Source organism: Curcuma longa, chromosome 3 (genome assembly GCF_044706935.1).
Source record: "Curcuma longa cultivar G26 ecotype Majalengka, Jawa Barat chromosome 3, ITB_CL_G26_1.1, whole genome shotgun sequence".
In the NCBI taxonomy this organism is placed as follows: Eukaryota; Viridiplantae; Streptophyta; class Magnoliopsida; order Zingiberales; family Zingiberaceae; genus Curcuma; species Curcuma longa.
The window spans coordinates 5603900-5628903 of NC_133863.1; the positions used below are offsets into that span (position 1 = coordinate 5603900).

A 25004-nucleotide genomic window follows, 5' to 3' on the forward strand; every position below is an offset into this window, starting at 1 on the left:
TACAGTATGAGCTGCAAAAAGAACCTGACTAAATCTTCTGGAAATCAGTAATGTAGCATAACTATCAACAAATAATTTACAAACTAAAAACAACTCAAGAAACGAATTACACTTTTCTCGAGCACCAGGAACTGGAGTAATAAATATTTACTAATTGAGTCTCAAAACCAGCAACCATGCCGAGAAGACGTTCATACAAGGCCACATCATATAAATACTAACTTGTGCTTTTCAGAGTTGAGACATCATCTTATAAATCACACTCAATCGGTATGGTTCGGGAGCTCCAAAAAATGTCTTTGTTTTCTCTTTGTCTGCTGAGAGGAGCAAGTATGCATCTATGATCTTTGAAGAATCAACTTGTAATCTTTCTAGCTCTGCAAAAATTTCCTTTCTTGAGAACTCTTCGACTGTAGGATTGTCAGCCTCCTTGATCTTGAGTTTACCTTTTTCGAGAGCTGTTGCTATTCGAAGTAGTCCGATTTCTGAATCTTGAAGCTTTTTATCATTTGTCTCATTCATTGCTGATCTTTTCCTCTTGAACTTGCTGGGCACTTGGTCATCTAGAATTGGGCTTCCTTCACCACATGGTTTTATAAAATTGACACCATTACACTCCAATAATGGGTCTGGTGGAGTCTCCTCTTCAGGACCGGTGTTGAAGAATGCACCAGCAAAAACATCTTCACCTGCTGCACGATCAGCGGCAAAGGGTGTATACAACTTGTCGTAGTTGTGCATGGGTGCTGTCCACCATTCTTTTACCTGTGGTTTCTCCTATTTACAGTAGAATAAAAAGCACATCATTGATATAATCAAAATCAAACATATGCAAAGAGATATGCATGATGAAATAAATAACAAACCTTAATAAGTTCATTAACTGTGTAATCGCTCCACATTGCTCTAGCTATGTTTTCTCTCAATAGCATGCCCCTTCTAAATTCCTCATCTTGTCTTTCATTACCAAAACCAATAGCAGCAGAGCTACCAATAGTAGCATTCATCAATTCTGCGTCTACTTCTTCAACCAATCGGTTATTCGGGTCAACACCCATTAAGAAGTTGTGCAAAATACAACATGCTACGATGATACAGATATGGGTACGAATAGGATAATCCGGTTCGGCTCCACTAGCTATAATAGGAAATCTTTTCTTCAACACCCCAAATGCACGTTTAATTGCCATATGAAGGGATGCATGTGTAAGGTTAAATAATTCTTCTGCATTTTCTGGACCACATTGCGAGTATTCTTTCAAGTGATAACGAACTCTAGGATATGGTGCAAGTAGATTACTTTTCAACATGAAATCATCATCAACTAAGTAGAATTTTCCTATAGGAATAAGATGATAGAAATATTTGTTAAACTCTTTCAAAGTCAATTACAGATATTTTTTTTCACAATAGAAAAGTACCTTCTGGTATTACCAATTCATCTCTTATAATGGCATTTTTCAAAATTCTTGAATCTGATGCAGTCTCTTCTGAACCAGTGAGAATGTATGTGAAACATAAATCAAATGAACATGCTGCCCAAATGTCTGTTGTAGGCCATCCTTTCCTTCCTTTGAAATTTGGTGCATCCTTACTAGGTATCTTTACTCTAACTTGTATACCATCAATTGCACCAATACAGTCCTGCATTTATATCCATGAATCAAATGGATGTTAACACATATGACAATTAGCAATTGATAGAGTTTATCATGAATTTACCTTGAAATATGATGTGAATGGGCTACTGTTGCCAATCTCTGGTGGTAGTTCTGATCTATGATCTGATTGTTTTATAAATTTCTCATGCATGCTAATAACTGCTCTTAGAACTTCATGGAAATGGGTACTTATAGTTCTAGTTGACCGTCGGAAAAAACATGAAAGTTGTCTGGTGGTTACATCATGTGCTATCAAGTACAAAAATTTTGCTACTTTTTCCTCCACCGATGAATTCTTATTAGCCTTCACAAGTTTTGTAGCTCTTAGAAGATTACAAAGTTGAACAAACGCTGATGGACTCACTCTAAGAGTATTATGACACAACTCAGGATCATTAGTCAATCTCCTTAACAACTCAAGACGAACCTTTGCTTTACGTTCGCTACTTTCCAACAATGGTTTGTCAACATGCTGATGGGTGTCACAATGTACCTCCATTAATTTCATAATTTCGACATATGGTAACAATACGGCACCACTGCAGTCATTTGATGATTACGCCACCATGCAACAATTGGCTTCTTCCTATTGTTTGTCACAACTTCTGCTTAAGGCAGTATCAAAAAACATATGAAACAGAGTAAAGGTTAAAACATAGTAAACAACCAAAGCATATATTACTGCTTTTATGTCACAAAAGAAACACATTATAACTCAACAACTCAAATACCAGAATATCACCAATTAACAATAATCTTGATAAAGCAACATATAGCATCAAATTCAGATTAAGAAGCAAAATGTAAATTCATATCCATTACAATTTGTTCCCTTAATTGCTCGTGCTTCAGCTGAATTAGCCATGTGGCAGTTGATTGCACCACACACACATTCTGAGAGTTTGAGTGAAGACATGATCCAAGTGAGGGGCATCCTTTCCTTACTTTCTTTTCTTTAACATAAATCACTATCTAGCATGCATGACAAGTTTTGTATCGTAAGAGGAAATAACAGGTACATAACAACCGAAAACGAGACACAACTGGGTCTAATAATCACTATCTAGCATGCATGACAAGTTTTGTATCGTAAGAGGAAATACAACTATTACCACAGTATCACAGACTAATTCATTGCGAGAATAAAAAAATGCCATGCCATATTCATCTTATATGTCAGACATCGTTTCCAGGAGAAAAGAACAGAGGCAGTTGAAAACGAAATCGATTATAAAAACGAAATCTTGCTACGAGAAGTGTTGCTGTGCACAGAGTTCTGCTTCTGAAACCAATGCCTTTCAAACTCACAGTGACGAGTCACAGAAATGTAACTATTACAATTCAATCACGAGAAAAGATCGAAAACGTAACCAATTTGTGCCTTGCGATCTAATTATTGCTCGAAACGAGGATGGGCGCTACATATCGCCGCCAAAAATAACAAAAATATCACACTTTGAAGTTTAAAAGGCAAACTTGTACGCGGGGATGCATGTTCAATGTTCTAATCAGGAAGAGGAGAAGTACCGATTGAAGAAGAGGGCGATCGCCGGAGGATCTGGTAGGTGGGCCGGAGATCGCCTACGTGATGTGTGCCGGGCGGAGGAGGGAAGCGAGGGCAGCGTGAAGCAGTGAACGGGTAGAAGAGAGGGAGCGTCTAGGGCACGGGAGGAATTGGCGATCGCGACAGTAGTTTGGGATTAAAATTAGTACAGCTCTCTTGGTTCGGGCGGATAGAAGCATGCAATTACATTTTGCCCCTTACTTTCCAAATATTTTTTACAGAAAGCCTATAATAAATTACGTTTTACCTTCCATATTTTTTAAAATTGTTTTGTTCTAGCCGCGCATGAAATTAATTCCCAGAAGTCTGATTTGATAACACATATAAAAATATATTTAACTCCCCACAAAGTTTAACAATTTTTTTTCAAAATATCTCAATATTTTATTAATATCAAAATACTTTAGGTTAGAGTTAGCTGTAATTTATTAAATTATAATAATTAAAATGAAAGACTTTGATATTTACCAAAAGGTGTATTTAATTTTTAAAAAATATTTTTCCAAAAAAACATAGCAAAAAAAAAAAAATCTAGGAATATCATGACAGACACAGTCATGATTTTATGGTTAGTAAGCATTTCATAAGTATAAGCTCATTGCTAGTTAGACATAATTTTACTATCGATTGATTGGTTGCGATTTAATAACTTGTGTCTATCGTAATTTCACAGTCAAACTATTAGTGTTTATAGTTATAAACTGACAGTCTATTGATCGTAAATGCTCGCACTTTGGACAACTGGAAGGTTCCTAGATTTTTTCCTCCTAGAACGATTAGTCTTAGGCAAAAATCACAAGGGTGTTCCAAATTAAGAGAAGCATGTCTATTTTTTTTTTTTCAAAAAAATCAAATGGGCATCTCTCTGAGATGATTTTATTTCGAAAAATACTCTTGGATTCAACGCTATTATAGAAGCTATCGAATAGCTTCTATAATATATAACAACTACTCAGTAACTGTTACAAAGTATTTAGAGTGAGTTTATAATTAAAGTTCACATTGTTATGGAAGCTTGTTATACATTATAGAACTACCTAATAATTACTATAATATATTTAAAGTGAGTTTAAGATTTACACCGTATAAAAGCTATCGAGTAAATACTATAAAGAAGTAGAATCTACCATTAGTTGCTATAATGTATTTAAAGTAAATTTAAGATTTAAGGTTTAAGATTTACACTGTGTAGAAGTTGTCAAATAGTTATTATAATGTGTAGAAGCTACCCAATAGTTGCTATAATGTATTTCAGATGAGTTTAAAATTTTAACAGCTACATATAGTTTGTAAAACTATTTAAAATGATTTTGATGAAGTTTAAATAATTTTTATCAAATTGATAAATAGTATTTTGATATAATAGTGTTCAAAGATCATAAACTTGAATCTCAGTAAACTTACTAAATAGCGTTGTATAGCTACTGAGTAGCTTTTATATATAGCAACCTATTGGGTAGCTTCTATATGGTATAAATTCTAAATCTTAAATTGTAAACTCACTTTAAACACTTTATAATAATTATTAAGTATTTTCTATATATTGTACCAATTACTTGATAGTTTCTACATATTGTAGAAGTTACCATATAGTTGTTATATATTGTATAAATTACTTGGTAGTTTCTATAATAATATTGGATCAAGAGATATTTTCAAGATAAAATTATGAGATGGGCGCTCATTTGATATTTTTTTTAGAAAAAACGAACGTCCTTTTATTGATTTGTAAAATTTAGGGCGTCTTTTATATTTTTGTCCATTAGTCTTTTGTATAAAGGAAACAAGAGAAAAGAGAGTAGGTTTGAAACAATTAGTGTAAAGAAATAAAAATAGTAAGGGTTATTGCATAAATTATCAATATTAAGGGTTATAAACGAAAAAAAATAAAACTTACAAATTAATATGCGATACTTGAACTAGTTTTCATATTATTTCTGTGATCATTTTTAAAAGTGAATTTTCTTTTAAAATTGATCATTTAATCTTCATTTTTACTCACGCATACTAAAGGACACTTTTAGTTTTTAACCACTCAACTGCATCTAATCATCCTTATCAGCTTATTATTATTATTATTTTCAATTAATAAAGGAGCAATGACCACATGAAACTTAATTTAGCTGATATTTCAAATGAATTAAGGAAAAGACTGAATTTTCACAAACATAAAGATTAACGAACCCATCGTCTTACACGCGGAATCCACCAATTACACCTGACCATGAAGGTGACATGGAATCCTGCGTAAGAGTAAGACGTCTAACGAGTGCATCTTAGAAAATAATATATTCCACTTACCACTACTAATCGTTATTCCATCTTTACCCTTACTAAAGACCATATTTTCCATATTACTCTCATGAATCAATATAATATCATCAAATTCATAAGGATAGATCAGGAATACCGAATCTTTTTTTCGATATGCTCAATTCACAAAACTCTCGTTGTTGTTTCGTTTACGCATGATCTTGTTGGACAGGAAACAGCAAAATAATCACTCGCATTGCCTATTTGACGATTTGTTTAAGTGTCGTTGGTTAGTAGATGTGGATCTAGTTTGATCGATATATTGGATCTGATAGAGCACCATTTTCCCTTCGTTAATACCGAGATACCGTCGCTCGCCCTCGCCTGAGAACTACGCTGCCATGGCCGCCGACGCCTCGTTTCTCCGCTTCTCATCGCTTCCGATCCGCACCGGAACCCGCTGCGTGCCGAGAGGTGCAAACCTCAGCCGCGATCCTCACCCCTCCCTTCATCCCTCCCCCCGCCCTCTCTCCACCGTCTCCTTCCCGCCTCTCATCGCTCGCTATGCGAATCCTAACCAATCCCAGTCCTTTACCTCCCCCGACCGATCGGGCGGAGGGCCTGCCTTTCCACCAGATGGACCCGGCAACTACGGTCGGGGCGGCGATGGTGCTTCCGACGATGATCGCGACCGCGAGGAGCCCGCCTCGTCAGATCTGGGGGTCCTCTGGGCCTCTTCCTAGAGGGGTGGCGATCTAGAGTTGCCGCCGATCCTCAGTTCCCTTTCAAGGTCCTCATGGAGGAGGTTGTCGGCGTCACTGCGTGCGTCCTCGGCGACATGGCCTCCCGACCAAACTTTGGTCTCGGCGAGCTGGACTTCGTATTTTGCACCCTCGTTGTCGGATCCATCGTCAACTTCGTCCTCATGTACCTCTTGGCACCCACGGCTGCCTCCGCGGCCGGCGCCTCTGCCCTACCTGGCTTATTTGCCACCTGCCCCACCAGCCACATGTTTGAGCCGGGGTCTTATTCCCTATTCTCCCGTATGGGCACCTTTGTCTACAAAGGTGTCACCTTTGCCGCTGTCGGCTTCGCTGCGGGGCTTGCAGGGACGGCGATCTCAAATGGGCTGATCGCTCTACGCAAGAAGATGGATTCCGGGTTTGAGCCACCTAACAAGCCCCCGCCGACTGTGTTGAATGCGCTGACCTGGTCGCTGCATATGGGATTGAGCAGTAATTTCCGGTACCAGACCCTTAATGGGATCGAGTACGCAATGGAGAAGGTATTGCCTTCATCTGGTTTCAAGGCATCAGTGGTGGTGCTTAGGTGTTTGAACAATCTGCTTGGAGGAATGTCTTTTGTTATGCTTGCAAGGATTACCGGGTCTCAGAAGGCAACTGCAGATGTAGAGGTGGTAGAAGAAATCAAGGAGAAGTTGGTCAGTGACAAAGCTACAATTCCGGAGAACGGCGATGATTAATGAATGATCGTAAGGTAAGTAAGGATTATCTCGTGTTTTTTTTTTCTTTTTCCGATAATTGTTAGTAAGATAACGTTAGAAGAAATAACAGATCTTGGGATATCAAGGGAGATAAAGGTGTTGTTTTTGCCAATGAAGAGAACTACTAGTTGGGATGGATCAATAAAGCAGAGTTTGAGAAGCTTCACATTTCTATGAACTGCTTATGTTGTACTATTGAATTTGCAGCACTATTTGGATAGTGATTTTTCTCTCAGCTTAATGTTGTTTTCTTCTGCTGTTGTTTCCCCTAATAATGAGTCTGATTGTTGCCTGAGAAAATTTTCAATTTTGCTGATGAACATCTGTTTCTCTGATATTTCTTCTTTCCTTGATGCTTTGTTTTGCTTTGCTACACGTTGTAGTCTTTGTGAAATGGTTGTATGTTAATCTTGTTTCTATCTAAACATGTGTACTTCTTGCTGAGAGTACCTAACAATTAGTTGCATATCTATCTAAACATGTGTTGTATCCTTCGCATTGCTTGTGTTCCCTCAGGTGTTCTTTGCTTTTAGTTTTTGGTTTAAAGTATAGATTTAGATACAAATAGATGCAAGTGTTAGAATATCTAGTTCTTTTTCATTCACCAACACTGATTCCAAACATATTGACGACAGGTCTGCACACTGATCCGTGCTAGTGTGACATCTTGATGAGTTGTTATGAATGACTGTTTTGTTATGCTATTGACGATGCTGATTGCAATGCTATTGACATGTTTTCATCATTATTGTCAAAAGAAATTGGGTCCTTTTCCTACTTGAGCTCGGCCTTTTTGCTTAGCAGAGTTAATTAGAATTTTATCACAACTTTACGTGAAACTGCAAATTTATCATGGCATTTAAAGGTTTGATAACTTATATGTAAGATTCAGCTTTCATTTTCTAAATGTAGATTTTGAATTAAGACCTTAGCATTTTTATTGATGGAAGTAAGCTCCCATTTCGTTCACGAAAGCAGATTTTGAACCAGGATCTTAAAAACAACATTTGGGATTTTCTCAATTTTAGTGGCATCTTCAAGTTAGATGATTTCAAGCAATGCCTTCAGCACAGGGAATAATGACCCCTTCTTTTTCCTTTTCAATCGGAGTGATAAAAAATTGTGGTTCAACCAAAGCTTACACCAGCTAACTATAAGCTGATTTATAAGCCTTTATTTGAAATAAAATTACCTGAGACCAAATTTAAAATACAGAGCATGATCATTCGTTTGTTCTATATGTTTTATTCTAAATGAATTAATGTTAAACATCTCTCTATTATAAATGAAGCCTTGTACAAAAGCTCGTTGATGTTCCTAACAAGCAATGAGAGGGAGTCTCTTTTGTAAGTGAAGATAAAATTAGACAAGTATTTATTTTCTAGAACACATTTTCAAGCAAAAACTAAAATAGGAATGCATCCTGACACCAATAGAACTAACTCCATAGTTGAACAAAAAAGGATAGGTGCGAGCTCATCGATTTATCAGGTAGATATCAACAACATAGCAAAATTAAAATGTCGATCGATCTGATATATGCAAATCCAACTACATCAAGAGTTCAAACCTTGCCATGTTCAGAATCTAGCAATAGTATAAACGATGCCAGAGTTGCAGAAATCGGTGGTTATCAAAAGCAAACATAATTTTGAGAAGCAATCCCGTAAATATTCTACCTTTCAATTCATCAGTTTAATCCGTACTCAGCAGAGGAGAACACTTCCATTGTAGGCCAACGAACCTGCATTGTCGATGGAAAAGTTTAGCTTAGATGATCCTCCAAAATGTCAAAGAAAAAAAAACGAGGTTTTCATAACCAAATAGCAATACGAGGCATCAACTTAAACTACATTTTTTAAAAAAAAACAAACAAATGTAATAATATCGATGCTACATCAACAGTTAGCTGACACTTGACTGCATTAATACAAACCGCAAAGGACCATAATTTTGAGGCATAATATATTAGTTTTGCAATATATGTGGTGAATAAAATACTCTTGCAACAAAGTTGTCACTGTTTTACCGGAATGCATGATATTCGATGATCCAAGTTACAAGCATTATTTCCTTCTCTAAATTAGTGAAGAAAATGGAGATGGATTGTTTTTACTATTTACAATGGATGAAAGAGAAAAAGAAAATGTAGATGGATTGTTATTACTATTTACTTCGGATGAAAAAGATAAAGAAAATGGAGGAGAAATTAGCTTCATCCCAACTTTGAAAATCTCTACTGCAGGACATAAATAATGAATGTGTTAAAGATAAGCAAGCAATGGAACTGACTTATAAGGTTCAACTAAATAGATAGAAACTACATTCAATAGGACAAACTATGAAGCATAGAAGCAGATTGTTAAGTGTGTTCTACAAAAAAAGCTAATAATTTATAAAATGACATTTATGCTTGTCTACCTATTAACTTAAGCATAAACTCATAAAAGGACCATATGTAACTGGCAAAAAGTTATGGTAATATAATAGAAGTAAATATCTTGAATCTACTTGAAATTGAGTACATAATTTCTTTATTGCGACAACGTGCATGAACCATAATGAATTATTAATTTTGATGCTCCATCCAATAAACTGACAGAGGCGGCTAGATAGGTGACTGGAACACCTAATCAGCGTACTTTATGTCAAAAATTTATTTCCAAATTATTATCTAAAAACTGTAGTTTTCGATTTACTTCCTCTCCTCTACTCCCTCTCTCCACCATTCCTCCTCCTCCACCAATTGCAATGCAGCCATCACCAAGTGTAAAAGCAGCCTCATGAGGTCCCTGAGTCCACATTACTTTTTTCATTCAACTGCCTTAGATCTTGCACAACTGCAACCTTTACCCCAACTGTCCACAACAAGATGGAAGAGAGGGAGAGGACAAAGAAGAAGAAAAGGAGAGGGAGAAGAAAGCAAGAGCAAAGAGGGAACTAAAAAATAATGGAAAAAATATGAGAAAAATAATTTAAAAAGAAAGGAGGAGAATTAGGGAGGGAGAGAGGAAAAGGGGGAGGAAGAGTTTGTAGAGAAAAAAAACAGAGCATAAGAAATAAGAAAAGGGAGAAAAGAGAGGGAGAGGAGGATATTGCAATAGTTAGAAAGATTTAAGAAAATAATCTAAAAACAAACTCATATACTTACAATCATAATTAATCTCAGCCTACATCAAACAACATAAGTAGCCACCTAACATTAGACAACATTTACAGCCCTGGAGATACAAAAAGTTATTCATATTTCATGCATGTAAGACTCACACAACATAACAATGGTGTAATCGAGTGCTTGGTCTTACTTGCACAGTATTTAATGTTCAATCACACCGGTCTGTAAAATGTTTTGTGGTAAACAAACTAAAACCAATGGTTATTAAGATAATTAATATCTCTGACTCACATGACAAATCACACTTGACACTCCAAGTTAGACAAATATCTATTCAAACTTGATGTATAATGGAATTACATTATAATCAATGAACTTTCATGAATAAATAGCGTAATGATGCCAAACATAAACAATTTATATCCCCAACCCAAGAATTATGTTAAACAAGACATGGCCACAAAGAATATGTTTCAAAAACAAACTAACCCAAGCAATATGTAGATTAGAAGAATATCTATTCTTGTGCTACAAATCACAGTCGTTAGCATCTAGGTTAAATCATGTAATACAAATCTCATGTATGTAAGAGTTACCGTATATGAGGGATGAGGGAGGGGTGAGGGGAAGCAAAAGTACAAATAATAATAATAATAATAATAATAGCAACAAAGACCTGTACGAACAATGTTTCTAACCAAATATTTATGTTTGTACACTGTGCCACAGGATACATTCTGGGAAATACAATAAACCCAAGCATTACATATCCTAATAAAAAACACTATCTCTAACTCTGGACCTGGCCATCTATGTATCTTCATATTAACAATATCTCTAATTTTAAAGATACAGATATTGTTCCCTACACGAGAAGTTTTAGTTGGCTAAATTTAAATCTAAATATTGTAGAGCAAATTACCCTTTCATTTCCTCTTTGTTGATAAGTCCCGATATCAGCACTTCTAATTGCTCATACTTTAACGATCTGAGCTACCATAAAACTGCTAAAATCACTTTCCGGACACCTTGTTGACGAAAATATTAATAATATCATAACCTCATGTCAATAAACCAATGGCGTGTAGACATCAGATAGTATCTTTTCCACAATCAACAGTAAAGTATAAACTCTCAGCAAAACCACAGACCAAGACAATGCCATATTTAATTCGCAGAGGCCATAGATTATCTTACCTAGCGCCCAAAGTATGGGGGTAAGCCAGACTGTGAATTTGTCCTGGTTGACGAAGACAAATAATTGCTGTTGTAGGTTCCCAAGCCTTGCAAAGCTGCTTGTGATTGATAGTTGCCAATCACACTGGGACTGAAGCTGTTAATCCCCAATCCACTTCCGCTAAGGCCTAATCCCGCTCCATATGGTGGAGTCGTGCCACTCCTGTTCAAAGATGATGGCACTCCTGCACCCACTGTACCTTGGTTGAGGAGACCAACCCCAAGATTCTGCCCCAACACTCCCACTGCCGGATTCAGACTCTGCCCTACCAACCCCATAACCGGATTGAGACCCATCACCGACTGTGAGGCGTAAGTCAAAGAATGATCATTTGATGGTAACCCTGTAGGCAAGGAAGCTTCTGTTGCCTGGCTCTTCGGTTTCATCCCCTCGACAGCCCTCTGGCAGTTCAACTCACACCCATCAAAATACTTCCTTGGCTCCTCCAGGGCCTTCTTGCACCCCTCCTGCGTCTTGTAGACAAAGAATGCAAACCCGCGAAGTTTACCCGTTGTCTTGTCGTACCCAACGGTACCATCCTCAAGCTCCCCGTACTTGGCAAAGAAGGCACGCAAGCGCTCAGGATTTACATGGTCGCCGATGTTGTTAACAAAAATCTTACGGCCAGTGGGCTCAACAACAGGACCGTGAGCACCAGGGGCGCCAAATGAAGCAAGCTGGCAGGTTGCCATACGGTTACCAATCTTCTTCTGTGGTTCACCAAGGGCCTTTTGAGCGGCTGCTCGAGTGCGGAAAAGGATAAAGGCGTAGCCTTTACAGCGGCCAGTATTGCGGTCAGTGGGAACCCTGCACTCCTCGATGTCACCGTAAGTAGAGAACACTGCGTTGAGGGTTTCGGAGGTGACATCCCAGCCGAGACCGTAAACAAAGAGCTTGCGCTGGGCGGGATCAGATTCGGAAACGGTCGTAATGCGCGATAGAAGGGAAGGGTTGCGTAGTGCGGCTTCCTTGAGGAGCTCGACCAGCTGGTCCTTGCCGAAGGGCTCAAGAAGACGTCGGATAGACTCGCGGTCGTCGGGATCGATTTCCTCTTTCACTTCTACCTCGTCCTTTGTGAGTTTCACAGTCGTCTCTAATTTTATGTTTCCGGCTACCGCTGCTTCTTCTTCTTCACCATCTTCTTCCTCTTCGTCTTCGTCTTCCTCTTCCTCTTCCTCTTCAGGTTCTTCTTCTTCTTCCTCCTCCCCCTCTTCCTCCTCGACTTCTTCAACCTCTTCTTCTTCTTCCTCTTCCTCCCCCTCCTCCTCCTCCTCCTCCTCCTCCTCCTCGTCGGATGAATAGTAGGATTTTGGATTCTGGACTACTGGTTTCCGCTTCCTCCCCATTTGCGGCGCTACGAAATGGGAAATTAGGGTTTTCAGGATCTGAGAGCTACGATTGAACGTCAGTCGCCTCGATTGCTTTATGTTACCGACCCTGAATGTTAACTCGGGTTCGGATTAATCTTACTCGGGTTGCACGACAGATCCGAATGTTCGGGCCCAAACCCACATACCTTTTTTTTAAATAATTAATATATATATATATAAACATTTTATTTTATTTATGTGAATAAATGTGTATATATATATATTTTTTATTTATTACAAAAATACATCATTAGTGAGATTATCTCTCTTGGAATAAAATCTTAGGCATCATAATCAACTAAATATAAACATTTATGATTTCATTAATTCGCCTTTGTCTTGACGCACGCACATTACGACTTGCAATAGATGGATTTTGATCTGTCCAATAAAAACCGGACAACAAGAACAAAATAGGTGAGGCTGTTTATTGCCTCATTGCAATTTAATATAATATAATCTATTTCGATTCCGATTTTTTTTGTTGAATATTTAATTTGTGGAATTAATTAATTCGTAGTAGATTTATTTTCTAAAAAAGGAAATAAATAGATTCTCGTGCAGTTTATTTTTTTTAATTAACACAGTAGAGATCGATCATGGCGGCAGCTGGTCAGCGCTGAGGAGTAAAACCCTGGTCTCGTCCTCCGACTCATGATGTGGAGGAAGACATGGTTGATTGAGCAGTCATTATTAAATTCCTCTGGCGTCGATTCCTATTCTTAGCCGTTTGTTTCCTCCCCCTTTCCTTTCTCCACTTCGCTGTCTCTGAATCATCAGCGCGCCGTCCTTTTCCTGCTTCACTGGTTGTTGATCTGCCGAATCTGCTGCGCTGCCCTCCCTCTCGCTGCTCTTCCGGCTCCCGATCTCGGTGATTCTTTCGTGTCCTGTCTGAATTTTGTGATTCCTTTTTCGAAGCCCTAAATTTGGCCTCCGAGATGTGTATTTTCCTTGCATCGGTTGGGTCGTGACTGTGCGCTCGCTGTCTGCGCCCAAAATTAGGTTTTGCCGTCCGAGGCTTTTGATTCGAACTGAAAAAGGTGCGTCTTTTGATTGAGAAAAGCGAAGATGAGCAGTAAGAAAGAGGATGAGAGGAACGAAAAGGTTATCAGAGGCCTCCTCAAGCTTCCTCCGAACAGGAAGTGCATCAACTGCAACAGCATGGTAAGATTACTTTTTTATGCTCCGCTAGATTACTTTCTTGTGCTCTATTTGTTTCGCTAGATCTCTAGAATCGCTCTTTTCTCTATGATTCTTTCAGTGTGTAGCTTACCGAGTGTGCATATTTCTTATGGCTGTTTGTTCTCTTTCGGCTAATTTGGTCTCTCTCTCTCTCTCTCTTTTTCCCGTTTCCAGGGTCCCCAGTATGTCTGCATCAATTTTTGGACTTTTATCTGCGTCACTTGCAGTGGAATACAGTATGTGATTCATGGATTCATTTTCTTTTAGTATTTGCTTCTTGCCTTACTGCGTCATTATTGGATAAATGGGCGTGTTTTTTTTTTCCTTTTGGAAAATGTAATTTAACCTTGCACTAGCCTGTGACCTGGTAAATGCCTGACTGTATAAAGGAGGATTATGACCGACAACATCTCACACTACGTTTTCTAGTCATCTGCTATCGGTAGCATTGTAGCAAGAACAACACTCTTTATCTTTCAAAATCTATAAATGTTCTTAGGTTTCAGTTGTTATCTTAGATGGTATTTTGATAGATACTCACCTAATATCTTTGGTCAAAAGAGACATCTTGGGTTCATGGTCATCAAACTTTTCCAGTTTGACAAGGAGTATCATAGAAAGATTGATTTCCCAAATTTGGAGCCACTTCCTTCTAATCTAAAACTTCAACTAAATTTGATTGCAAGGAGTAGTGCCAAATTGATTCAAACTAACTTTATGCACTAATGGCACAGGAATTTGTTTCGAACTTGACTATTAATGGGCAAGTATTGTTACCATAAAATATATTCAGCTTTAAAAGAATCTCACTTGTCAAATGAGATTCTTATGGAGATTCATGTTGAAGGTTCTTGAGCAATCATTAATAGAAATCAATAAATTTGCTCAACTAGTATGTTTTCTTATTTGTAATTTTTTATTGCGTTGCAGTTGGGACTTCTTTGACAATTGATAACTACGCTAGTTCTCATATGTTACAATCACCTTTGTTTTCTAGTTTTTGATGCTTAATATATTATATGTTACAGTCGTGAATTTACACATCGGGTTAAGTCTATATCTATGGCAAAATTTACTTCTCAAGAGGTGGAGGCTTTACAGAGAGGAGGCAATCAGGTAGCATAAAAAGTTCAGCTACTTTTTGTATGAAATAAACTATGCCTTTTTACAAACTTTTCTTTCTGTTTTTTTTTTCCCTTTTTCAGCGTGCTAGAGAAATCTTCTTAAAGGATTGGGACACTGAGCTAATGAGGCTGCCTGACAGTAGGTAAATAAATAGAGAACCTACTTTACCACTATGTTGCATTTCGCATTCTTAATATTTATTTGAATACACATTACAGCAACCTTGACAAGCTGAGAGAATTCATCAAAAAGGTTTATGTGGATAAGAAATATTCCAGCACGAGGTCCTCTGACAAGCCACCTAGAGACGTGCAAGTAATCTACACCCACATTATTTTTCTCTCTCTGTTTTTCTGTGATATAATGCAATTTGGGTAATTATATTTGTTATAAAAATTTCTTATAGTTTAACGGTATTTATTGCCTTGTCCTTTTACCCTGAACAGAACCAGAAGAACCAAGAGGATCACAGAAGAGCTAGTTCTTACCATTCCTTTTCTCAAAGTCCACCTTATGAAGACCAATATGAAGAAAAATATAGTGGTCGAAAGACTGGAACTCTGACAAGAAAACCTGGCTCAGATCGTGGTCTTTATGAAGGCAAAATCTCTAGCTTCATGTACAGTCCTGCTTACCAGGGTAAGCAGCAACACCAGGACAGACTTGGTAATGAGACTCCGAATTCAAGGAATTCAGATTATTCAGGTACCAGTGGAGCAGATTCATCTATACTCCAGTCTCCAAATATTCAAGATAATGGTCATAGTAGTCCTTTTCGTCAAGTAAGGGATATCTTAGTGCAAGACACACAACCCCCTGGATTGAACCCATATTCTGGATCAAACAGTGGGATGAATTCAGATGGTTTCCCATGTTCGCAGGTCATTTTACCATTATGTCTTTGTAGATAATGTATGACTTATTGCTTTTGATAAGAAACACATTAGCAATGGAAATATAACACTATTCTTATTTTGTTGTCCAGAGGACCGCATCTTCAAGCAGCTTTGGTTCCTTTGACAGCAATTCTGCATCTTTGACACCATCTAGTTCAAGTAACATAATTGATCTTGTTCTGGAGCCTGAGAATTCTTCGCTACCTAAGCATTCAGAGATACCAATTCATCCATCTTTGATGCATACTTCTGCTTCAACACATACTGGGAGTCAGGATCTTTTTAATCCATCGCTTATGGAACAACCAGTTCCTTCATTGGGTCCATCTACAGATATGTTTGCTTTTAATCATCAACCTTCATCTACACTCGGTCCAGAAGTAAAAGAATTATCCAAACCGTTATCTGAAAGTGTAGGGTGGGCCACATTTGACTTACATCAAGTCAACATGTCTCCTGAACTGAACCTGGACTCACCTGCAGTTTCTCAGGCAAACGTCCATCCATTTCCAGAAAACACAACTGATAATCTTTTCTTATTTTTTGAAAACCAGAACACCAATATTATGCCATCTGCTACTGTCACAAATTCTCAGGTGAGCATGTTGACAGAAAAAGATAGCTGTTCCAGACAAGTACTATTTCATTCAATGAGTTTGTTGATTATACATGAACTGTTTCAGCTTATGATACTCTGATCTGTGTTTTTTTTCCTTTTTCAGACTTGGGATGCTTTTGGTTTTTCTGAAGGAAGTTTTCAACCAAAATCGTTTGAGAATATATCACAAATCAGTGAAGCACAAGTTTTTGCAAATGATCTAACTCCGTCTGAGGTTCTATTTGCCAATCTAAAGGATCAAGAGGTTTTTTTTTTCAATAATAATGTTGCCTGCAAGCTTATGTTCATCAGAATTGTATGTTTGGAATTTAGTTTCTTATGAGCGTGTTTAAAAAATTGTTGATATTATGATCATACGAATTTGTTGATCTTAGCCTACAATTAGTTTAATTGTACGATATAGTCCAAGGGAGGAGAAAAATTCAAATCTATTGTCAGATTATGGATGGAAGTATTCAACAATACAGTGGACTAGAATTGCATATAAATGAAAATACCCCTTTCTGCAATTATAGTTCCAAATAATCCTTGAATTGTGAAACTTGACAAATGTTACTAAAATCACCATTATAGAAAACAATTAAGGCTTTTAGAAATCAATAGATCATTGGTAGATAGTGGAACTCTCACCCACTTTGACATGCCACTTGGATCACAATCCTGTCAGAGATTACCTAGCCTTGTTCACAAACACAACCGAGGAGGTGTAAACCAAAGTTATAAAACTTCCAATTATTTTGTTGTTGTTGTTGTATGGTAACCCAGGAGCCTTTTGATGGAACACTTCAACCGAAATAAGAAAACAGAGGTCTTGGTGAATTTGAAAAATAGGGCATGGCAGATCTTTGAGATCGTTCATTATTGAACAAACTTTCAACTTGTGTCAACAATAAGTCTAAGCTCCTGGAACTTGCCTTTTAGTTTGGTTTGACATCTTTGTCACAATCAATTTGGTTCTATTTTCAGCTCTAAAATATATCAAATATTTAGGCTGTTGACTATTTATAGATAGCCATGATCCCTTTGTAGGCTTCATTCCATGTGGAGGATGAATCTAGTATTTATTTGCTTCAGTTCTACCTTTGAAGGGCCTGTTCAAGTTTTTCTCATCTTTGTTTTATTTATCCAGAATGTCCTTTGACATTCTTCTCTTTTCTGTCAATAAAGATTTGGTAGAATTGCAGCCAAAAAGCTAAACAAAAATTCTATTTGTTACCCTGCTATTACCAAGTTGATGAAGCCATCATAAGATCTGCAAGCAGTATTTATGTTTAGTGGAAAGGAGCAAATAAATAATCAGAAAAAGTAATGCATATTTGGTTTCTTGTACATGCTATATAACATATCTTGTAAGAAGGTATTTTTAGTTTGATACAACGTTTTAAAAGGAATAAACTACAAATCCATTTGATACATTGTCTTTGGTCAACAAAATTGTCAATGTGACTACAGGGAGGGGATATTCAAGTAAGGAGATCTACAAATCCATTTGATCTTCCATTCGAGTCAGAGCTTCATGTGAATGATAAAGTAAGTAAGCACTAGAACGGTGTAAAAAAGTTTGTCAAAGTATGACTTTTTTTATAACTTTTTAAATGGTATTTTACTATGAAAAAAATTAAAACTTTAATCAAGTTGAGAAGGAATCGTGGGAGCAAATTCTGCAAATGAATGCTCAAGGAAAAGTTTTAGATGGTTTGGTAATTAATTCGTTGGAATTTGATCACAACTGTTCTAGTTAACCTATGATCTTGATCTATAGTCAATAATTGGACATGCACAAAAATGGCTATGCTTCCGGATAAGAAGCCTTGATCATCTATATTCGCTTTTAGTTGATTACAAATATCAGTTTTAATTATACATGATGCCCTTACATTACCCTTGCTGCTTTTTCAGTTTCTAGATCTGAGCCAATTGCAGGCTACCTTGCCAGATTCACTCCTGCATACTGATTTACTTGGATTTCCACAAACATGGTTTCCCCAGAATCCAGATGCTTCATATGCACCGCCTGTAACTCAAGGTAACCTTTCAGTAAAAAGATTGATGATTCTGTGCCTCCGATCAAAATTGCCTTTTCCTCTTCAGGAAGCCTTAAATATAATGGAGTGGAAGTGCCAAGCTCTCAGTTGCGGTATGGTTTGGTGAATTCCATTGTTTATTGTGTTTTTGAAAAGTAACTCAATCTACAGTTGGTATTGCCAGGGACATAACTTCACCAGGTCCTACGTCAGTTAGTAGGAATCCTTTTGCTTAACATTAGTGGAAGCCTCTGTTCATCTCTGGAGTACATAAAGGTTGCACCTGTGTCGATACTCTTTCCATTCAAACCTCATGCCATAAAATCAAATCTGAAGGTTGTATGAAGGATACCAAATCTATCTCGTATGCTTGATTGATCGAGTGGAAATTGAAAGCCGATAAAGTATGCATATCCAACGCCTCTTCAGCACGTGAATCTGGGCTCTCGTCCTGCCTCGACGAGCACCTACACTTTACTGGGTCCAAACCTAATTTCCTTCCATGCTCCATCAGAGATCAGCATCTTGATCATGGTGGCTGTTTCTTTTCGCTCCGCTAATGTAATAGTAACCTTGTTACTTGGTTTTCTTAAATTGAATGCTGGTATGGAAGAATAGTATTCAGGTCTGAAACACCATAGCTTCTTTGTTCATCGGTGCTCACGGAAGGCGAGGGCGGGCGGAAGGTGATGGCCCAGCGGGCGTCGGAGACGGTGAGGCAGTAGTTGCGCTGGCGGAGTTGGTCGGAGAGAACCTCATAGGCTTAACACGCCTTAAAACTTGAAAACTTGGATTAGAAATCAACTAATTATTTAGCCAGTATATTACATAGCAGGCAATTCTTGGACGAACAAATAAAAAAGAGATCATTTTACAAAAAAGATTAGTATTTGTTCCTGAATCAACTTGTCTTTTTCACTTAGTTGTCTCTCTTATCGTCATTGAATCATTTGATCCAAAATGAATTGCTCACCATGTCAAATAAGAAAACTGTGATTCAAAAGCGAGTTGTAAGAAACAGATTGCAATTGCAAATTAAAGAAGATGAAAGTTGGGGTTGGGTGGATAAGAACATGATCCAATTTAAATAAACAAATAAATTTGTGTTTTACTTTGCAAAATGCTGACTCGTTATTGTTCTTTAAAACTTATCTGAATTGACAAAAAGGATAAAGATGGATAAATAATATTCTCATCCATCCTTTAGCTTCCCAAGTAAGAGAAATTAATTGCTTTAGTTTTAGCTTGTACAAGTAATATTCTCTCCATGGATCTGAGGGCCACAATCAAAGGCATATTAAGGATTGAGAGCAGGCCAACTGATCGCATTAAAATAATTTGATTTTATTATATTTAATAATAATAAAATAATAATCATCAAAAGAGGCTCCTTTTTATTAAATTGTGACAGACGTCCTTTTTTTTTATTTTATTAAAAGATATCCCATTCCACCGTTAGCTCTTTTTATAAAATGATATAATTTTTTTTGTAAAGTACACTATTTCATATTATTATTTTATATCACATATTCAAACATGAATTGATGAATCAATTATATGAATAGAATAAATCTATATTATAGTAGTTAGGAAATTATAATTATTATAAATATTATAATAAATATGAAATTGTAATTGCTACACGTATACTTAACATATTCAAAAATATTTACATTATAACATCTACGAAACTATTACAATATGATTTAATATGTTCACCTAATATTTACATTATAACAGCTATAAAATCGTAGATGTTATAATTCAGACTTGTTCTGTTTAACAACATTCACATTGTGACAGTTATAAATCATAACTATTACAACTTAAACTTATCTTATTCAACAACATTCACATTATAACAACTATAAATTCATAATTGCTACAATACAGATTTATCATGTTTATATGACTAATCAATCTGTGTAAAATTTAATACGCATAATAAGAGATAATAATATCAAATAATGCACATGAGACCAGTTATATCATTTTAGAAGGAATTGATGGATAGTATGTCGTTTGATTTTAAAAAAATTCAAAAGGGTGCTCGTTGCGATGATTCTAAAGAACATGAAACTTTTGATATTTGCTTTCCAAGAAACATAGACACAATTTTCACCAAAACTTAACATCCTCTCTCTCTCTCTCTCCATTTTACCAATCCTGAATAGAATTTAATTTAATTCTCTCTCCATTTTACCTGAAATTTATCCTGAATAGAATTTAATTTCTCGTTGAAACTTAAAGCATTTTTCTATTCTCCAATATCCAACCCAAGACAATTTTGTAATATCTAAAATTTAGAAAAGGAAAAGTAAAAAAAAAAGAAAAAGAAAAGTCATCCTTATAATTTTCAACGACCAAAAATTAATATATTTATTAATCAATATATATACATCACATGCCATCGCCTAGATCTGATCGTACAGGTGTCAAAAAAAATACGAGGTGATCTAAAATCGCTCAATCTCAACCGTTCAATTAATCTACGATCCAAAGCGTTGGGCCCGCCGGATGCGGCCGCCCCACGTCTCCTCCCCCGCGGTCTCCGCCACGGCGGACCGCCGCTGGAGCACGTCCAGCTGCGCCTCCCAGTTCCCGAACCCAAACCCCACTACTCCGTCCCCGCGCCGCCTGTGTCGGGCGGCGCCATCTCGGAAGGCCGGGGCGGCGCTGACGGCGCCGGCCCAGCGGTCGCCGGAGAGAGAGAGGTCGTAGTCTCTGCGGCTGACGGGGTCGGACAGCACCTCGTAGGCCTCGCGCGCCAGCATGAAGCGCTCGGCGTAGCGGCGCTCTTCGCCGGCCGAGCGGCAGGCGTCTGGGTGCCACCGCAGGGCCTGGCGGCGGTAGGCGGCGCGGATCTCGCTGGGGCCTGCAGCGTGGGACACTGAGAGAAGGTCGTACATGGATTCCGGTGCTGGAGCGGCGGCGAAGGCAGACACCCTGAGTCGACGAGCAGCGGTTACTGTTGACTTGGAAGGGATTGGAGCGAAGGAAGATCTGTATAAGGAGTTAGACGGACATGAAAGAGCCAAAGCTGCCATAGAATCTACTGATCTCGTTGCTATTTAGGGTTTAGATGATGAAGTAGTTTCAGAGACGGCATGGAGATTTATAGAGAGATTGAATTAAGATGGAAAGAGAGAGAGAGAGAGAGAAATAAAATAAAAGAGATGAATAAAGACAAACGAAAAGATCGGCTGATCATAATCTTCTAGAATCGTATCAAGGATTGGCTTCTAGATGAAGTTAAAACCATTAATTCGTATATATACACGTATTTTGTTGTTTTTTAATTTATTTAGGAACAAGAAAATGAAAGAAAATATCATTTGGATTGGATACGCGACAGCAAGATCCTCAGAAGGCTCCCGCAACCTAATTTTCAGATTTAATTGTGGAAATTGTCGGCACCTGTCGCTGTCGGTTGTTGGATGTTGGAAGGATCCAACGCCAACGAACATCTTATCTAATCGAGCCTTCCATTACAATTTGCAGGAAACTATGGGTTTAAATGCAATGTGGCGATATTAATTAATAAATAAATGATCCAAGTTACCATCACTTTGGCGTTTTGGCCCACTCGGCAACAGCACAATCCACACACAAAAGGACGACCTGAAATTTAATAATAATAATAATAATCTATTTTATCATTTGTTGATTTAGAATTTATTTTAAATCTTATATTCAAGTAGAAGCTTCCACTGGTAGTGAATGTCCAACCTTGTAGAGATTGGTTGGGGAATAAATTGCTTGCATTGGATCATTAGCATGGACTAGAAGATGGGCTAAACGCGTATTAGTTGGGAAAAATAAAATTAATGATAATATATAATAAAAGATAATATTATTATAATAAAATTCGTTCAGCGTAGATCAATAATAAATGGAGTACGGAGTGGAGGGTTACTTAAGCGCATATTAGCTAGGAAAATAATAATAATAATGTAAATATTTTATATGTAGTTGTTGGCTCACTTGAGAATTTTGATCGAGAGAAAAAAGATTTATTCTATTCAATTTGAAATAGATGGGAAAAAATTAATTAAAATTGATTTGCACATGAATTCTATATTATCCTGACACGTGTATAATTTTATTTTTTTAATTGATATTTTAAAAATAAATAAAGCATAAGCAGCAATTTACTTTAAAGTATAATTTTAAATTTCTTAAATATTTAAATCACACATTCTGCTTTTAAAATTAATAAATTATATATTAATTTTCTAAGATATTTCTTCATCTAACCACTTACCTAAATCAAACCCACCCAGACAATTCTCACGAGAACAAGCAACTATTCAAGTAGACCATTATAAAATTATAATTGCCCCAGGATAACAGTGCAACAATAGACGTCTTCTTAATTTTTCAGACATGTAAAATTCAAATCACAACTTTAGCGAATTAAGAGATAAATTTTCAAACGGTTAAATTAAAAATGATGAGGAGACACCCCTTCTCCTGAAGTTACGGGGCTATTTTATCGAGTTCCTTAGAGAGAATTGTCTCGCGCTCCTAGGTATTCTCTACCTATCGATAAGTGTCGGTTTTGAGGTACAAGTACCCTTTTGTTGAAGGTCTTTAGAGTTTTTTCTAGGAGTATGACATGGGTTACTTCTGCGTCGTATCGTCTCGTACTCGGATATTAGCTCAAGGCATTTCCTCTACCTTTTCTTACCCTGAAAAAATAAAGTCACCTTGCGTCCTTGAACCGATAATCATCTTTCGGTTAACCTAGCCTCCTATGTCCCTCGGGACCAACAAGGGGTAGTACAGGAATATTCACTTGCTGTCCATCGACTACGCCTTTCAGCCTGATCTTAGGCCTAGACTCACCTTCGGTGGACAAACCTTGCGGAGGAACCCTTAGGTTTTCAGGACATTGGATTCTCACCTGCAATGTTTGCGTTACTCAAGCCGACATTCTCGCTTCCGCTTCGTCCACACTTGCTTGCGCAGGTGCTTCGCTCTAAGGCGGAATACTTCCCTACCGATGCATTTTGACATCCCACAACTTCAGCAGATTGCTTAACCTTATTCATCTTCGGCGCAAGAGCGTTCAATTAGTGAGCTATTACGCACTCTTTTAAGGGTGGCTGCTTCTAGGCAAACCTCCTGGCTGTCTCTGCACCCCTACCTCCTTTATCACTGAGCGGTCATTTAAGGGCCTTACTGGTGATCCAGATTGTTTCCCTTTCGACAATGAAGCTTATCTCCCATCGTCTCACTAGCCGACTTGGATCCCTCTTATTTGGGGGGTGTCATATCTAGTACAGAGTTTGCCTCGATTTGGTACCGCTCTGCGGCCTGCACCGAAATAGTATTTTACTCCTAGATGTCTAATCAACTGCTGTGCCTCAATGCATTTAAGAGAGAATCAATTAGCTCTAGATTCGAATGACATTTCATCTCTAACCACAACTCATCCGTTGATTCTTTAACATCAATCGGTTGAGAGTTATTTTTACGGGTCTCATTTTGTTTTTTTTAGCTTCCCTTTGCTTTGAGTTTAAATTTGGTTCCAGTTGTGGAAAGTGAAGGAGTACACTAAAATGTATACTTTAAATATTTACAAAACTAAATCATAAAAAAGATTCCCTCAGGATATAATATACAAAAAAAATTCCTGTTGTAGATTTAGAGATCTTTTTAGATTCCGCCGTGTGATAGATCCTTCGATCGAGCCACCGCCGCAAACAAATCCGTTGGTACATCACTCGATCTGAGCCGTCGAATTAAATTCCAATCCTCGCCAAGAACTCGATCCACTACGCGACGCAGGCCCTCCGCACGCGGCCGCCCCAGGTCTCCTCCGCGCCGGCCTCCGCCACTGCCGATCGCCGCAGGAGCCCATCCAGCTGCGTCTCCCAGTTCCCGAACGCCGTGACTCCTCCCTCACGCCGCCGAGCGCGCCCCTCGCGGAAGGCCGGGGCGGCGCCGACGGCGGCGGCCCAACCGTCGCCGGAGAGCGCGTAGTCGTAGTTGCGGCGGCGGACGGGATCGGAGAGCACCTCGTACGCCTCCCGTGCCTGCATGAATCGCTCCGCGTAGCGACGCTCGTCCCCCGGGGAGCGGCAAGCGTCCGGGTGCCACTGCAGGGCCACCCGCCTGTAGGCGGCTCGGATCTCGCTGGCCCCGGCGGTGTGGGACACGGAGAGAAGGTCGTACATGGTGGCCGGTGTCGCCGGAGCGGCGACCGCCACAGCGGAAGCGGAGACCCTGATTCGAGGAGCTCTGCTGACGTTGGGAACAGGAGAGAAGGTGGACTTGCACGCCGGAGAAACAGAGGAGAGAGCGAAAATCGCCATTTTTGAAATGTTGTATCAGTGGAAGAGAATTGATTGCCTCGATGAAGAAAAACATTTCAGAGATAAAACGAAGATTTATAGAGGTTAAAGAGGAGTTTTTTTTCCTTCCGTTTTTAAAAAAAAAAATACATTTA

The 25004-nt window shown here is 38.1% G+C and overlaps 5 protein-coding genes and 1 pseudogene across 6 annotated transcripts; 2 read left to right on the plus strand and 4 right to left on the minus strand.

The window, feature by feature from the left end:
• Positions 1–40: 40 nt before the first annotated feature.
• Positions 41–3334, minus strand: LOC141824901 (uncharacterized). The gene is made up of 5 exons (XM_074712245.1): positions 3189–3334; positions 1723–2266; positions 1422–1644; positions 867–1339; positions 41–777 (listed from the first exon to the last, which is right to left on the minus strand). Exons 2-5 carry the CDS (start codon positions 2167–2169, stop codon positions 232–234), a joined length of 1689 nt encoding a protein of 562 aa, XP_074568346.1. The 5' UTR covers positions 2170–2266; positions 3189–3334; the 3' UTR covers positions 41–231.
• Positions 3335–5844: 2510 nt separating this feature from the next.
• LOC141823959 (protein RETICULATA-RELATED 3, chloroplastic-like) lies at positions 5845–7302 on the plus strand (annotated as a pseudogene).
• Positions 7303–8494: 1192 nt separating this feature from the next.
• On the minus strand, positions 8495–12708 carry LOC141823957 (UBP1-associated protein 2B-like). Its single transcript, XM_074711166.1, has 2 exons — positions 11295–12708; positions 8495–8726 (listed from the first exon to the last, which is right to left on the minus strand). Exon 1 carries the CDS (start codon positions 12678–12680, stop codon positions 11295–11297), a length of 1386 nt encoding a protein of 461 aa, XP_074567267.1. The 5' UTR covers positions 12681–12708; the 3' UTR covers positions 8495–8726.
• Positions 12709–13302: 594 nt separating this feature from the next.
• Positions 13303–19183, plus strand: LOC141824914 (putative ADP-ribosylation factor GTPase-activating protein AGD14). 2 transcript variants are annotated; one of them, XM_074712260.1, is made up of 13 exons: positions 13303–13575; positions 13707–13868; positions 14061–14122; positions 14915–15002; positions 15092–15153; positions 15230–15326; positions 15458–15892; positions 15997–16542; positions 16630–16770; positions 17979–18056; positions 18426–18552; positions 18618–18663; positions 18735–19183. In XM_074712260.1, exons 2-13 carry the CDS (start codon positions 13773–13775, stop codon positions 18784–18786), a joined length of 1830 nt encoding a protein of 609 aa, XP_074568361.1. In that variant the 5' UTR covers positions 13303–13575; positions 13707–13772; the 3' UTR covers positions 18787–19183. The 2 variants fall into 2 exon arrangements, with proteins under 2 accessions (XP_074568361.1, XP_074568362.1); XM_074712261.1 differs by having other exon boundaries at positions 15997–16503.
• Positions 19184–20897: 1714 nt separating this feature from the next.
• LOC141825179 (chaperone protein dnaJ 20, chloroplastic-like) lies at positions 20898–21680 on the minus strand. Its single transcript, XM_074712562.1, has one exon. It carries the CDS (start codon positions 21595–21597, stop codon positions 21040–21042), a length of 558 nt encoding a protein of 185 aa, XP_074568663.1. The 5' UTR covers positions 21598–21680; the 3' UTR covers positions 20898–21039.
• A 2448-nt stretch (positions 21681–24128) lies between these two features.
• Positions 24129–24940, minus strand: LOC141825445 (chaperone protein dnaJ 20, chloroplastic-like). The gene has a single exon (XM_074712828.1). The coding sequence runs from the start codon at positions 24868–24870 to the stop codon at positions 24331–24333; it is 540 nt and encodes a 179-aa protein (XP_074568929.1). The 5' UTR covers positions 24871–24940; the 3' UTR covers positions 24129–24330.
• Between the last annotated feature and the right edge of the window lie 64 nt (positions 24941–25004).